At 38.6% G+C, this 15,058-nt stretch overlaps 1 protein-coding gene across 1 annotated transcript in view; it reads right to left on the bottom strand.

Annotated features, from left to right (window-relative positions):
- The window catches only part of FAM118B (family with sequence similarity 118, member B), an 89,752-nt gene that overhangs the window by 12,435 nt on the left and 62,259 nt on the right, over positions 1–15,058 (bottom strand). Inside the window, exons 3-4 of the mRNA XM_006900862.1 lie at positions 6,634–6,861; positions 3,412–3,540 (exon numbers count right to left, since the gene is read on the bottom strand). Coding sequence (XP_006900924.1) covers positions 3,412–3,540; positions 6,634–6,861 — 357 coding nt within the window. The remainder of the gene's footprint in view (positions 1–3,411; positions 3,541–6,633; positions 6,862–15,058) is intronic.

Here is a 15,058-nt window from a genome sequence, read left to right on the forward strand (position 1 = left end):
AGTAAATGTTTAATAAATTTTAATTTAACAAAAGCAAAACAATTTCATCATAGTCATTATGCTTATAGTAAATATTTACATGGGGTGTTTCATATTCTGGAAGAAATTGCTAAGTATATTGTAAAATCATGTGTAAGATGTTTATCTCTGTTACCTGTTCCACATTTTAAGGTGAGTCCTAGAGGATTATTGCCAAATTATATTTGACAAGTAAGTGTGGCTCACATTCCCAAATTTGAAAAATTGCAGATTATTCATGTTATTATTAGTATCAGTCCTGGTTTTGTGGTAATATCTTGTTTATCTGAAAAAGCAACTAAATATGTTATAAAACATTGTTTATTCACTTTTTCTTTATTAGATATTCCTAAAATAATCTAGACTAATAATGTTCCTGGCTATATCAGCAAGAGTTTTCAAAATTTTTATAAATATTTTACTATGTGTCATAAAACTGAGTTTCCTTACTATCCTCAAAACCAAGGTATTATAGAATGTACTCTTTCTACTATCAAAAATTATTTAAATAAAGAAAGAGGGAATACTATATCCCCTAAAATTTAAATAATTATATTTCTCATTTACAAGTTATTTTAAGTTTTTTAATTTTGGATGACAATAAAAGGTCTGCTGTAGACAGACAATGGTGAAACATACAGTAAAGGTATACTGAAATTAATTGGAAGGATGCATTAACAAAGCAATGAAAAAGACCCGACCCTGTGTTAATATGGGGTAGAGGCTGTGTTTGTTTTTCCACAGAATGAACAAGCTCCTAGTTGGTTGCCTGAGCGTCTTGTGCAGCATTACTCTGATGACTACGGAAGAGACCTATTGGGTGTATGTCACAGATCCTCCTCTCCTGCACCTGGCGACATGGAATTGAGTCCCTCATACTTATGCTTTAGGATATCCCTCTAATAGTCATATTAAATGGGAAGAAAGACCATTCAGTTATTCTGGGTACACTTTAGGGTATCCTATCTGCTTTACCAAAAGTAAACCAAAAAATGGACGCTTATTTGTTAATAAGATGCAAAGAATATCTTCAGAGTTAGACAGCGGAAACCCATCATGGACTGTACAATTGAATTATTTGGCTTTCGACTGACAAGCTTCCAGATATGGTGCAGGTAGAATAAACACCATCTTTCCAGTAGATGCCAACTTTCCCTCATGTTTTGAGAAAGGTGGTGCTGGCATCTGGCAATCACTTTGGAGAAAATGTCATCATAACAGCGCTATCATAATCTTTAAAGGACCGACAGTTGGAATGCTACCTCGCTTGGACTACCCTAGGTTATTAAACTGATCACCTCTTCATACATATGGTCCTGGACTTCCTATGAAAGGATTTGTAGGAGGAATGTGGACTATAGATATGCAGAACTTTCAAACTGAATTGTGGAAATTAGTTGCCAGCATGGATTTGATAAATATTTCCTGTACCCCAAAAGATAAATGTAAGGGAGATAATAATCACAGACGCCAAAGTCCTATCATGTGTACCTGAACCATATGTCTTATTAATTGGTAATAATGTAATCACTGGTGATTATCCAAAATTTAATGTGAGTTGTTCTCGGTATAAAATTTCTAACTATATTAGCTCTGTTACCTAAGATGATTCAGTTGTTATTCTAAAGAATCCTCCTTTTGTTATGACACTGGTAAAGTTAAATGATATTTGGTATGAGGATAAAGGCTTGCAAATTTTAATAGAGTTATATACGTTGTCATTAAGAACCAAAAGAGCTGTAGGTCTGGTTACTGTAGGAATTGTTTCTCTTATCTCTATGATTGCTACTGTTTCTACTTCTGCTGTAGCTTTGAATCAAGAAGTCCAAATGACTAGGTTTGTAAATGGGTTAATGCATGATGTGACAAAAAATTGGGTAGAGCAAGAGAATGTGGATGAAGTTATGAAACGAAATTAAATGCTTTATAAAAAAAAAAGAAATTAAATGCTTTATATGATATAGTAAATGTATTAGGAAACATGGTACAACAAATTAGAATGATAGGAAAGTTAAGATGCTATGTGGCCTATGACTCTACCTGTGTTACAAAATTATAATACAATGGCTCAGATAATGATTGGAGAGAAATAGTATCACATTCAAAAGAAATTTGGATGTCTAATAATGATTCTCTTGATTTGGATGATCTGCATCAAAGAATTATAGAAATGCAGAATACCCCAGTTATAAATATTTCCCCAACTGAACAAGCCAGTCAAATATTTGAGAATCTAAAAACTGGTTTTCTTCAGTAACTTCATTTAGAAATCTTTTTACGATTGTTGCTCTTTGTATTGTTATCATAAGTATACTATGGTTCCTCCCTTGTGTTGGTCATATAATAGCCAAGTGTTATAGAGAACTGCTGTGTAAAGTGCATGGAATTCAATTTAAGGCCCTCCCCAGACAAATGCAGGATGTGTAGCCAAAGACTGGCAAGGAATGAGACTCGCTCATGATCCTAAGACAGGGAGTAGCATTGACTGCTATGATCCCAAGGACAGGCAACTTGAGTTTGAGGTCTCATATCCACCTAAGACAGGCAGCATCCCATATTTTATTATATTAAGAGGGAGGAGCTGTCAGGGCCTGGCTAACCTGCAAAGCAGGATCAGCAATGCCTTGTAAAAACAGCAGGACCACCTATCTTGGCTTGACCATCTGTTCTACAGAAAACAACTCCAGGAAGCAGTATGCTAATGAATAGGGAGTGACCAAAGGTTTCTGAATCTTAGGAATGTGATACTGTTTTGTCTTCTTAAAATATAAGATATCCAGGAAGAGGTCTTTGTTTTGTGTGAATGTCTGGGAATGTTTGATCTACCAGTCAACATCTCGGACAAATAAGAGATAATGCGATTACCCCTGCAGGCATGTTCCTAAAACAGTGTATATCTACCTTTGCTGGAATATTAAACTTGCTATTTGTCATCAGCAATTAGCCTCTCCGCATCTTCATTTCAGCCTGGTGCCTCCTTTTGGCGGAATTCTCCCGACATCGGGGCTGGGTCCTCGATACTTTCTCATGTGCATCTCTGGAGGGTTTGAACTGCCAGCCTTTTGGCTAACAGTTCAGTACTTAATTGTTAATAAACCAGTGAAAAGGGGCAATGAGAATTGTTAGTATGATGACATTGCCAATGACAGGAGTACCTTCTGCTGGTTTTAAGTCAAGGATAAGTGAAATATTTAAAAACCAGTGGTTTGAAATACAGAGGAGCTCTACGTTTTTGTTTTTTTTTTTTTTTTTTAGGATGGCATCCACAGCTATAAAGCACAGGATGAATATCTGACCATCCAATTTTTAATTCATGCACAAAATACATTTCCCCTTTCAGACCTATGATCTATTTGGAAGGACTTTCCAGGAAGGCTTCCCAAGACCACTCACCATAACTTCTGTGTTCCTAAGCACATTCTGATACCCAGCTGGATGTAGGACAATGCCACTGGGGTTCGTATACACACCATGGATGTGCAACACGCTCAGTTTCCGCTTCTCCTGAGCCCACTCAAGGACCTGCAGGGCACAAACAAGGCTCAGCAAGGCAGAGGAGCTGCCTCAGGTTGCAATGGGCAAGAGGCTATTTTGGAGGAATACTCTTGACCTAATTCCCCAGCTCCATGATATAATACACAAAAAAGACAATGGAAGTGACCTGAGTTTCCCTTTCTTGTGTCACTGTGAAGACTAATGCAGCAAGGTTGGTATTCCTCTTTCAACCTTAGTATCAACACTTAATTTGTCTTCATCTGCAGAAACAACAGGGCAGGGGCTTTTTCCACTGATGGCATACGTGAGCACAGAGAATGGCTGTTTCAGTAACTTGCCTGAGTCCAAGCTCATGTGTTGGCCTCTGTCACTGGCACTCCAGACTTGCTGTAGTCAGTGGGGTATTAGTAAGCACAACATACACCAAATGTTTCTGGAAGTTTGGTTGGAATCAGTTCATCTTTATAGCAACATACAAACTTTCAGTGACAGAGGACAAGTAAGTGGTAAAAGAATTACTTCAGTCACTGCTGAGCTACTTAAAAGTTACCCCCAAAAAAGCAATTAATCAGATGACAATGATAACAATAGCCACTTTTAATCTATGGGCCCATTTCCTTAAAGACCTGAGGCAGTATGAATGTATTAATTTTTTTTTAATTTTATTTTATTAATTTTCATGAACATTTACAGAGATTTTGGATTTTCATTCATTCATTGTTGCACTTTTCTCCCTGGCCAGCCCTCCCCCACACCCCAACAGTTTGCTCTTCTCCTTGAAAAGCAAAAGAAAAATTCCTTCTTCGGTATACAATTCCCCCGCACCCCTCCCACTGCCCCAAGTACACTCCAATATGCAACCTTATTTCTGGACTCCTGTGATAACCATAATACCCCATCATATATAGCTTTTTTTCCCTTTTTTAAAAATTTTATTTTGTTACTTTTAGTGAACATTTATAGAGATTTTGGATTTCCATTCATTCATTGTTGCACTTTTCTTAAGAAACAAAGTCAACTAACTCATTGCGAGTTGGAATAGCCCCAACCCTCTAGCAATATTTCCAGGAGGTAAACTGCCCAGAAAGAGATTGTCCATTTTCTCTTGCAGAGCAATTTTTTTTTTCTTTCCTGGTAGTGGAATTGTTGGGACAAATGGTATTTTTATTTGCAACTTTTTGAGAAAGTGCCAAACTGCCTTCCATAGTGATGGATTGCACTATTTTGCATTCCTACCTGCAGTGAATCAAGGTTCCAATCTCCTCACAACCTCACCAACATTTCTTGTTTGCTGCTCTTTTGGACTTTGCTATAGTTGCTGGGGTGAGATGATATCTCATAGTTGTTTTGAATTAATTTATTCTCAATCAAATCCTGGAGAAGGGTGACCTGGCTTAGGAACCCATATAGAGATTTAGAATTTGAAGGTTACTAAGCCCCATTTTGACTACCAGTCTGGCTGTAAACATTGCTTTTGATGTGAGCAAAACTTTAAAGGTCATCTTCAGGATCAAGGTTAAAACAAGGAATATATTTATCTGAGAGAGATGCTTGATTTTAAGAAGACCTGTATAGCTCTTTGTTGTTATGTACTGTCAAGCTGGAACCAGTTCGTAGCTGACTATCCAAGTTTTTTTTTTTAAAAAAAATACATTTAATTAATTAATTAATGTGTGTACCGTCAAACTGGATCTGACTGGTACAGGAGGCGATTATTTCTCCTTCCTCAGCAGAGCTTCTGGTGGATTTGAACCGTGCACCTCTGGGATTGCAGTGCAGTTTCCTGCCACTAGGCCACCAGAGCTCGCCTAACCAAGTTTTCAGAAGCTGTAAATTGCATGGGAGTAGACTGTCCAATTTACTCCGCGGAGCAGTTGGTGCAGAAATTGCACGGAAATTCTTCAAGCTCCTAACTTTTTAATTTAATCATTTGTTAATTCAAAAAATATTTACTGAGCACGTATAGCAGGTGCTATTTTAGACATTAGTTAAGAAAGGCTGACATGGTAACCAGTCAAAACACATACATACAAAATGAAAAATCTAAGACTGTAGTAACTGTTGTGAAGGAAATGGACAAGGGATGAACTCAGAAAAGTGAAGGGATTGTCTTTAAACCATTTCTTTACACTTGGATTTCTCTTGTTTTTTTTTAGCTAAGCATCAAGGCCAGCAAAACCCACAGGGTTAGTACTAAAGTTATATAGTTCTGACAGAGGGAGTAGTGTAGCCATGAGAGTCAGTGGCTTACCACATAACTACTCAAACTTCACTATAAAACAACACAGACAGCCTCTCTGAGAAAAGTGAAGCATAGAAGGAAAGTTAAAAACCACAGATCAGGAGAAATGAGACCTTATGTATTCATCTACACCTCAAATTCATTATGGTAGATGGCTTCAGTATGGTCTATGTCTAAAATCAAAGAAATAAAGTCTGCTGAACCTTCCACTGACACTAAAATGCAACCTGACTGGAACTGGGGCTGGAAATCCTAGGAAGTTGTTCTTCTGGACATTAGTTTTCATATATTTCCAATGTATAAAGAACTATCAGTACACGTGAGTTCTAAGAAATCCAGCATACACCTGATCCTGTAAAGTGCTAGAGACCTTTCATGTAGTTCAAGGGAATTCCTATAACCTTGAGTTATTAGGTGCAGTTACTAAGTTACAGAACTGAACATTTTCAAGAATATTTTACTGTATACTAGAGAGGGTTAAACCAGGCTACTCCCTGGAGGTAAGGATTCTGGGGCTTCATCTGACATACTTTGGACATGTTGTAAGGAGAGACAGGTCCTTGGAGAGGGACATCATGCTTGGTAGGGTAGAGGGACAGCACAGGAGGGGAAGACCCTCTATGAGGTGGACTGATTCAGTGACTGGGGTAATCGGGATGGGTGTGTCAGGGGCAACACCATTGGCACAGTATAGAGCAGGGCTTAGGGCTGTTGTACATAGGGTCGCTATGAGTCGCAAACGACGGCACATAACAACAACAACAATATTAGTAACTAATGGCAAACAACCAACCAACTAGCCTCAAACAAAAATAAGAATCTTTTTAAATGCCAGCTAGAAAACATTTTCTCATTCATTCATTAATTTATTCTTTTACCTTTTTCTCATCTGTAAGATCCAGGGATTCAAGTTGTTTTCCCTGATCTGCTGCGTAGAGTTCCAGGAGATTATCAAAATTTGTAGTCAATACTAGGGCTCCATTTTCCATCAGATGAAGAACTGACTGAAGTAGCTGTTTTCCAGATTCCTCCATCTTTGATTCCAAGTCATCAAATACTTCATATAAACAGTCCTTGAAAAATGTGGATCGAACATTACTGGTTCTCTAGAGAGAAATTTGAAAGAGGGAAAATGAATTCAAAATGTCTTGTTAATTATTTTAATTACACCTGCCAATTTTAAATATAAAAGATACTTTAAACTTAAAGGTAAAATATTAGGGTTGTAATAAGGAAAATGGAATGGTATGTACAAAGTTTTTAGAATTATGAGCACAAGGGAGGTATTATCTCTCTCTCTCTCTCTCACACCCACACACACACACCCACACACCCCCCCACCCCCCACACTCCCTCTGAGGTGTGGACAATGGACTGGTTGTCACAATGACTTTCTAAGCCACATGACTTAACGGGAATATGGGAAGACTGGCCAGTTTTACCATCCTGTCAGGACTGAACTGAGTAGACTTAGAGAAGATGGGAATCTTGCTACCAACAAGAGGCACAGAGTACAGTGTGCATGCAAGCTGCTTCTCAGGCTGGGAACTGGACAAGAGCCCAGCAATAGGCAGAGAACCAGAGATTACTGCTCCACAGAGTGAATGACAGGAACTGTTGTCCAGGATTGCTGAAAGACTGAGGGACGTAGCATAATTGGTAACACTGACCCAAAGATGCAAGGCTAAAGGTAAAGTGGCCTGCCAGCACGCTTGAGAAACTGTTCCAACCAAAGAAGTACATCTAGTTTCTAAACTTAATGGTTACCTAGGAACTTCCCTAATCTACCCCATAACTGTGAGTATGGTCTATGAGCTCTATGTGGATACTATAAGAGATTACTGGGCCCAAAATGAGCAGCAAGAGGCCTGGATGGACAGGTAGTGTCAGACTGGACAGAAGTAACTGTGGGGAGTGCAGGGCATATCTTCCCTCATGGCAGTTCTGTACTGTGTATGTTCTAAATGGGGACTGGTGCCCTCTGTCAAGCCAGTGGTCAGACTTGGTTGTTCCCACTCTTTTTACAACAGGCACTTTTACAGAGTGACATAATAGGCAGGGCAAAGAAATGTGACTACCAGAACAATGAAATAGCTGGGCAAAAAATCATACTTGGCAGCTGTCTTTGAACCAATTCTGCCTCACTGAGACCCCTTGGTGTCTCGTAGGCTCTCCGTTGACTGACTTTCTGGAAGCAGAATGCTAGGCCTTTCCTCTGTGGCATCTCTAAGTGGTTGAACTTCCACCCTTGACACCATCCAAAGGCAGTATCCACCTTCTATTGAGACCTCAGTACCATTATTGTAAAAACAGAAGGATAACTAGAATAAGATTTGTATAAATAAGCAAAAGGGGAAGTGGACAAAGGGAAAGCTGGAAATCACTAGGGTTACAAGAGCTTAGTGGGAGGACTGGGAGATGGGTTAGGGAACGGGAAAAGTCAATAAAAACCTGAGAAGACGGTAAAATAACATGCGTAGATCAAAGGTAATGAATAATAATGGGGTAAAGTATATATGAATGGTTGTTTGAAATAATGTAAATGAGGGATTATAATGAACAAAGTGTATATGAAACACAATGTAAATGAATTAATGCACTAAAACTAATTAAAAAACATTCTTTAGGGAAATTTGCTATGAAGGACCTCTCCAAATTCTTAAAAAACAAGGATGTCAGTTAAGAGACCAAAGTATGTCTACATGAAGGCATGGGCTTTTAATTGTGTCTTATGCATCTGAAAGTTGAACAACGAATAAAGACTAAAGAAGATCTGATGCCTTTGAGTTGTGAACAAAGAAACCTGTCATGAACTAAGTACAATCAGAGTTCTTAGAGGTGACAAGGATGATGAAAACATGTCTCCCTTGCTAAGGGCATATTTTTTTTCCCCTTCAGTTTGTGTGTATGTGTGTGTGTGTGTACCATCAAACTGGATCTGAGTGGTACCGGAGGAGACTGCCCCTCTTTCTATAGCAGAGCATCTGGTGGATTCGAACCATGTACCTCTGGGATTGCATGCCTTTGGGTTAGCAACACAACTTCTTATCATCTAGGCCATCAGAGCTACCTCTGAATTGACGCTTGAAAAGACTGTCTGCCTAGAGTTCTAAGACTATTCAGTTGATTAAAGTCCACAAAGAGAACCAAGATTTCACTGGCAACAAACCCACATTTTTCACTTGCCAGAACTATCTATTCCTCCTTACAGTTTGTTAATGAGTAGCACTGGATACATTTAAAGAAGACTGAATCATATGGCCTTTACTCAATCCTCTTCAAATTGTTGATTCTATACCCAAGGACAGAGCACAATTAAGAATAGATACAGTTGTTAAAGTGAGTCAGAAGGCAAAAAACAGAAAACCAGGAAATAGTCCTAGACAGTAGAGATACTTTTAGTTAGCACATAACAAAATGTGTCCATCAAGGCCATTACTGGTATGCTTAGCTGCAGACTTGGGCTTTAGACTTGGTGTTCCTCAGAGCTAGCTGACTTTGTGGTACAAGTTTCAGAGTCTTTTTTGCCATCCATTATGGTCTTTTCTTTCTCCTGTCTTTTAATGATCTTTTGCTTTCTTTGATGTCATCTGATCTTCTATCCTTAGTGTTCAATGTCTCATACCTATTTTTGAAATGATTTGTAAATTCAAGTGGAACAGATTCAAAGTTGTAATGGACATTCTTTGATTTTCGTAACTTCAATTTGAACTTGTTTTGATTGCTGATATTTACCTTCTGCAGTGATTCTTTCCACAGATGTTGTCAATCTGATTCCTTTGCAGTCTATCAGTGAAGTCCATGTGTATATAAACACTGTGCTTCTTAAAAAAGGTGTTTGCTATGAATAAATCACTGAATGTACAAAAGAAATTTATCATGTAGGGAATTGCCACTAAGAATGTAACTTCTCCCTTGCCTGTTTTGTCCCTGGCAAAATCCAGTAATTTGTTCACAGATTTGCTATGATGAATACCTATAATAAAGGCTATAAAATACTGCATTTTGCCACTGCTGAAAAGATACCAGACACTAATCATTTGTAACCAGACTCCTTATTTCTTAACATATAGTTACTTTAAATATTTGCTTTCCCAGACTCAACTTAAATATATCTGCCTTTAAACTAATACTATTCTCTTACGTACTTTGAAGAGATACTTGATAGCAGAATTTCCCAATGCAATATAACTTTTGATTTCTTTCTCATTAGTTCATTTACAAAATTCAAATACATTGTTTTCAAGAACAAATTATTTTCATTTCCTTCACCCCTCTAAACCATCAAACTGTACAACCCCATGATTAATCCCCCCTCCACCTGTACATCCTCATCCCTGTTTCCAACCTCTCCCACCCTTCTTGGCTCCTTATTCTACAATAATGGTTTTATACAATATTTATCCTTGTGGGACTGAGTTAGGTCACTCAGCATAATGCTCTCCAGTCCCTCACAAGTTAGGTAATAATTTACAAAATCAATGCTACTGTGTGCTGCATGTATTCTGTTGTGTGACTATATCATAATTTCTCAATCCATTTGTTGGTAGTTTGACATCTGGGCTATATCCATGTAAATTATGTTGCTATGAACATTGATGTACAAATCTCAGTTTGTGCCTCAGTTCTCATTTTCTCAGGGTAATGGTAGTGGAATAGCTGGGTCATATGGAATTTCTAAGTTCAGCTTTTTGAGGAAGCACCAAACTGCCTTCCAGAATGGTTGTACCATTTCACAGTCCCATCGACAATGTATAAGAGTTACTCTCCAACATTTATTACTTGCTGCCCTGTTAAACTTTGCCACTGTTACTAGAGTGAGATGGTACCTCATTGTGATTCTGATTTGCATCTCTTTTATTGCCAGTGATCTGGAGCATTTGATGCAAGTCATTGTATTTTCAATTTCTTCCTATGTATCTGAAAGTTGGGCCATGAATAAAAGAAGTCTTTGAACTCTGGTGTTGGTAAAGAGTACCAAATATTCCATGGACTGCCAAAACACAAATGGACATGTCTTAGAGTACTGGTTTGAAAGGGATGGATAAATCAGAAACTTGCTCTCTAAAAGGGGGGCATTAGAACATGAGGCATGAAGCAGCTGGCTTACACATTTTCACACAAGTATTTATTAGGAAGATTATTTTAAGTCAGAGAAACCCTCCACCAATATAAATGAGCAAAATATAATTTACATGAAAGACTATCAAATACAATGTACATGCATGAAACACAATGTATATGAATGATAAAAATAGTAATAAAAATATTCTTCTGGGGGAAAAAAACCGTATATCTGTCTACCACTGTTTAAGCCGCACTGAAGACACTGGCAAAAATAAGGCCCCAGGAACTGATGGGATACCAACTGACATGCTTTAACTAACGGATAGATATGGCCATGAATGTGCTCATCAGTCTGTGCCAGGAAACGTGGAAGAAAGCTAGTTGACTGGAAAGATTCACATTTGTTCCCATTCCCAAGAAAGGTGAGCCAAAAAAATGTGGACATTACACTGGCAGAGTAACTTCTAGAAGTTCAGGCTGGGTTTAGATGAGGCTATGCACCAGGAGCTGATGTCAAATAGATCCAGGCTGAAAGCACAGAATACCAGAAGAATGTCTATATGCCTTTGCATAGTCAATGAAATAGTCAATCCACTGTGTGGATTATAATATACTAGGTTAACATTGAGAATGGGAATTTCAGAACATTTAATTAGGTTTATAGAAAACATATATAGACCAAGAAGCTGCTGTTCACAGAGCAAGGAAATATTGCATGGTTTAAATCAGGAAAGGTATGTGTCAGAGTTATATCCTTTCTTCATATCTATTCAAGCTGTATGCTGAACAAATAATTTAAGAAGCTAGACTTTTTTTTTAATTTTTATTTATTATTTTTGTGTGAGTGTACCGTCAAATCAGATCTGACGGGTACAGGAGATTGTCCCTCCTTCCTCGGCAGAGCATCTGGTGGATTCGAACCGTGCGCCTCTGGGATTGTAGTTGCAGCTCCTTGCCACTAGGCCACCAGAGCTCCCCTAAGAAGCTAGACTTTATGAAGAAGAATGTGACTGGAGGAAGACTCATCAACAACCTTCATTATGCATAATACACAACTCTGCTTCCAGAAAAGTGAGGAGGACTTAAACCTGCTGCAGAAGATAAAAAATTACAGCCTTCAACATCGATTACATCTAAACATCAAGAAAACCAAGGTCCACACAACAGGGCCAAGAGGCAAGATCATGATAGATGGAGAAAGGATTTAAATTGCCAGTGATTTAGCTTTACTGGGACCTACAATCAACACTCTTTGCCCAGCAGTCAAGAAATCAAAAGATGTGTTGCAATGAGAAAGTCTGATGTCAGGGACATCTCCAAAGTACTGAGAAGCAATGATGTCAGTTTAAAGACTAAGGTGCACTTGATTTAGGCTATAGTCTTTTCAGTTACTTACTATGCATTTGAGATCTGGACAATGAATAAAGATGATAGAAGAATTGATGCCTTTGAGCTGTAGTGCTGGAGAAGAGTACTGAATGTATGGACTGCCAAAAGAACAAAGAGAGAGGTTTTGGAGAAAGTGCTTTTAGAGTGCTCCTTAAAGGCCAAGATGGCAAAGCTTCAAGGGACATCATGCTTGGAAAGGTAGAGGGTCAGCAAAGGAGAAGGACGGTTTCTAATGAGATGGACTGACACAGTGATTGCAGCAATGGACTCAAGTGTGTCAGAGATGATAAAAATGGCACAGGACAGGACAGGATTAAGATCTGTTGTTCACAGGGTCATTATGAATTGTACTCAACCTCATGGCACCTAACAACAACATATACCTCTGAGGACTAATGGTTAAATATAAGACTAATCTCAAATAAGAAATCACCTTTATAGTTTCAAAAAGAATAAGTAAGTCTTGGGCAATAATGAATTTGAAATGGGATAGTAACTACATGATGTGATACATCAAATAGTTCAGCTACTAGTCAATAGGATGGAAGTTCAAACTTATCCAGCTGCTCTGTGGGAGAAAGACTTGAAAACTCGGTTCCTTAAAGATTTCAGTAAAAAAAAAAATTCAGTCAAGAAAACTATGGCCATCTCTTACTGTCACATGTGGTGTCTAGGAGTAAAAACTGATTTGACAGCACTAACCCACCACCACCACCATCTTATTCCTGAGACCCCATTCTACTGCATAATATCAGAGAAAGAATTAGTTTCTAAAAATTCCAACAGCCCTCATTCATGTTACTAGTAACTACTCTTAGCTGCTGAAATAGCAATAAAAAACACCAAAACCAATCTAAGCCCATGGCCACAAAGTCAGTTCCAACTCACAATGAACTCATGTGCTGCAGTTACTGCTTCATAGGACTTTCGTGCCTAGAACCTTTATGAAAACAGGTTTTGGGACTCAGTGCCACTGGGCAGATCCAAACCACCACCAAGCTGCTGTTAGGTAACAACTCATAGTGACTCTACCAGATCTGAACCTTGCTCTATCCTTCACCATCCGTACAATCTCTGATATGCGCCAGTCCATCGTTAGAGTTACTGTGTCAATCTGTCTTCCTGAGGATCTTCCTCTCCTTCACTGATCTTCCATCTTTTCCAGCATGATGTCCTTTTCCAAGGACTGGTCCCTTCTGAAAACATGCCTAAAGGATGTGAGATGAAGTCTCACCATCTTTGCCTCTAAGGAGCACCTTGGTTGCACTTCCAAGACACCTCTATTTGTTTTCATTCTTATTCACTGCCCAAATTTCAAATGTGTAAGAAGCAACTGAGAATGCCATGGCTTACTTCAGGGATATTTTTAATCTTTCAACTGACATCCCTGCTCTTTAGTGCTTTGGGTATGTCCTTTATTTGCCAAATCCAACAGATTTTTAAAATTTCACAACTTCTGCTCCCATGGGTGTTGACTGAGGAGTCCAGGTAAAATGCAATCATTAGGCAGCTCTAGTTCTGGTGTGACTCATGTTGTTACGGGTGTTCAGTTGTCATGGTTGGTGGGCAAAAATACAGCCAAGATGCTATGGAACCTGCTGGCTCCTCATCAAATTACCCAGACAACTTTAAGTACTGCTTCACGCAACAGTTTGAAAATGTTGTTGATTGCCGTGGAGTTGAGCACAACTCATAACAGTCCTATGAACAAAAGGCCTGAAGCCTTTCTATAACGATCGTCATTTATCAAAGTCATAGGGTTTCCAGAAGCAATAAAGTTCCAGAAAAACAAAAGCTATTTCAGGAGAATAACAGAATTCCAGTGCATCAAAGGCAAAGGATGGGGCAGCTGATGCCTTCCTGGTTAGAGCCACCATGGCTCTTACAGGTGGCAGAACAGCACATGCCATAGATCAGCAGGCTGTGGCTTCATTTTCCAAGAAGCAGCACTGAATTCAAGTATCATTCTAGCTCTCTTTGTTCAGTTCAATTTCATGCACTGGGGACCAGCTCTTCTTTGGAGATCAGTATATATTGACTCATACTACTGTCACAAATAAAGCAGTATTTACCATGAAAAAAAATATGCAGTCATTAACAACTTTAATCTTTTCTTCATCTATCATGATATTGTCTGCTGGTCAAGTGGTGAGGATTATTGTTTGCTGATGTTGAAATGCAATCTATATTGAAGGCTGTAGTCTATGATCTTTTGCAGCAAGTGCTTCAAATCGTCTTCACTTTCTGCAAACAAGGTTATATATATAAGCCACATAACACAGGTTGCTGATGGGTCTTCCTTCAATCCTGATGCCACATATACTTCATAAAAAAGTTATTTGCTAACCACATAGAATGAACAGATAAAGAGAAAGAACACAACTATGATGTGCATTTTTCCTGTCAGATTTTATGATGTGCATTTTTCCTGTCAGATTTTATTTTCTAAAATTTTAAAAACGTTATTATTTTTGTGTGTGTGTACTGTCAAATCAGATCTGACTGGTACAGAAAGAGACTGTCCCTACTTCTCCAGCAGAGCATCTGGTGGATTCAAACCACTTACCTCTGGGATTGCAATTCCTGCCAGATTTTAAACTGTATAGAGCTCCCTTGGAAACAAACAATGTGAATTGGTTGTTGTTGTTCTTGTTATGTGCCATCAAGTCGCTTGCAACTCATAGCGACCCTATGTACAAGAGCTCTAAATGCTGTTCTATCCTGTGCCAACCTAGCCATCTCAAACGCACTTATTCCCACCACTCCAGTCACAGAATCGATCCATCTCACCAAAGGTCTTCCTCTCCTTCGCTTTCCCTCCACTCTGCCAAATATGATGTCCCTTTC

Source organism: Elephantulus edwardii, unplaced genomic scaffold (assembly GCF_000299155.1).
Source record: "Elephantulus edwardii isolate Elephantulus edwardi_28Jun2011 unplaced genomic scaffold, EleEdw1.0 scaffold00297, whole genome shotgun sequence".
Classification (NCBI taxonomy): domain Eukaryota; kingdom Metazoa; phylum Chordata; class Mammalia; order Macroscelidea; family Macroscelididae; genus Elephantulus; species Elephantulus edwardii.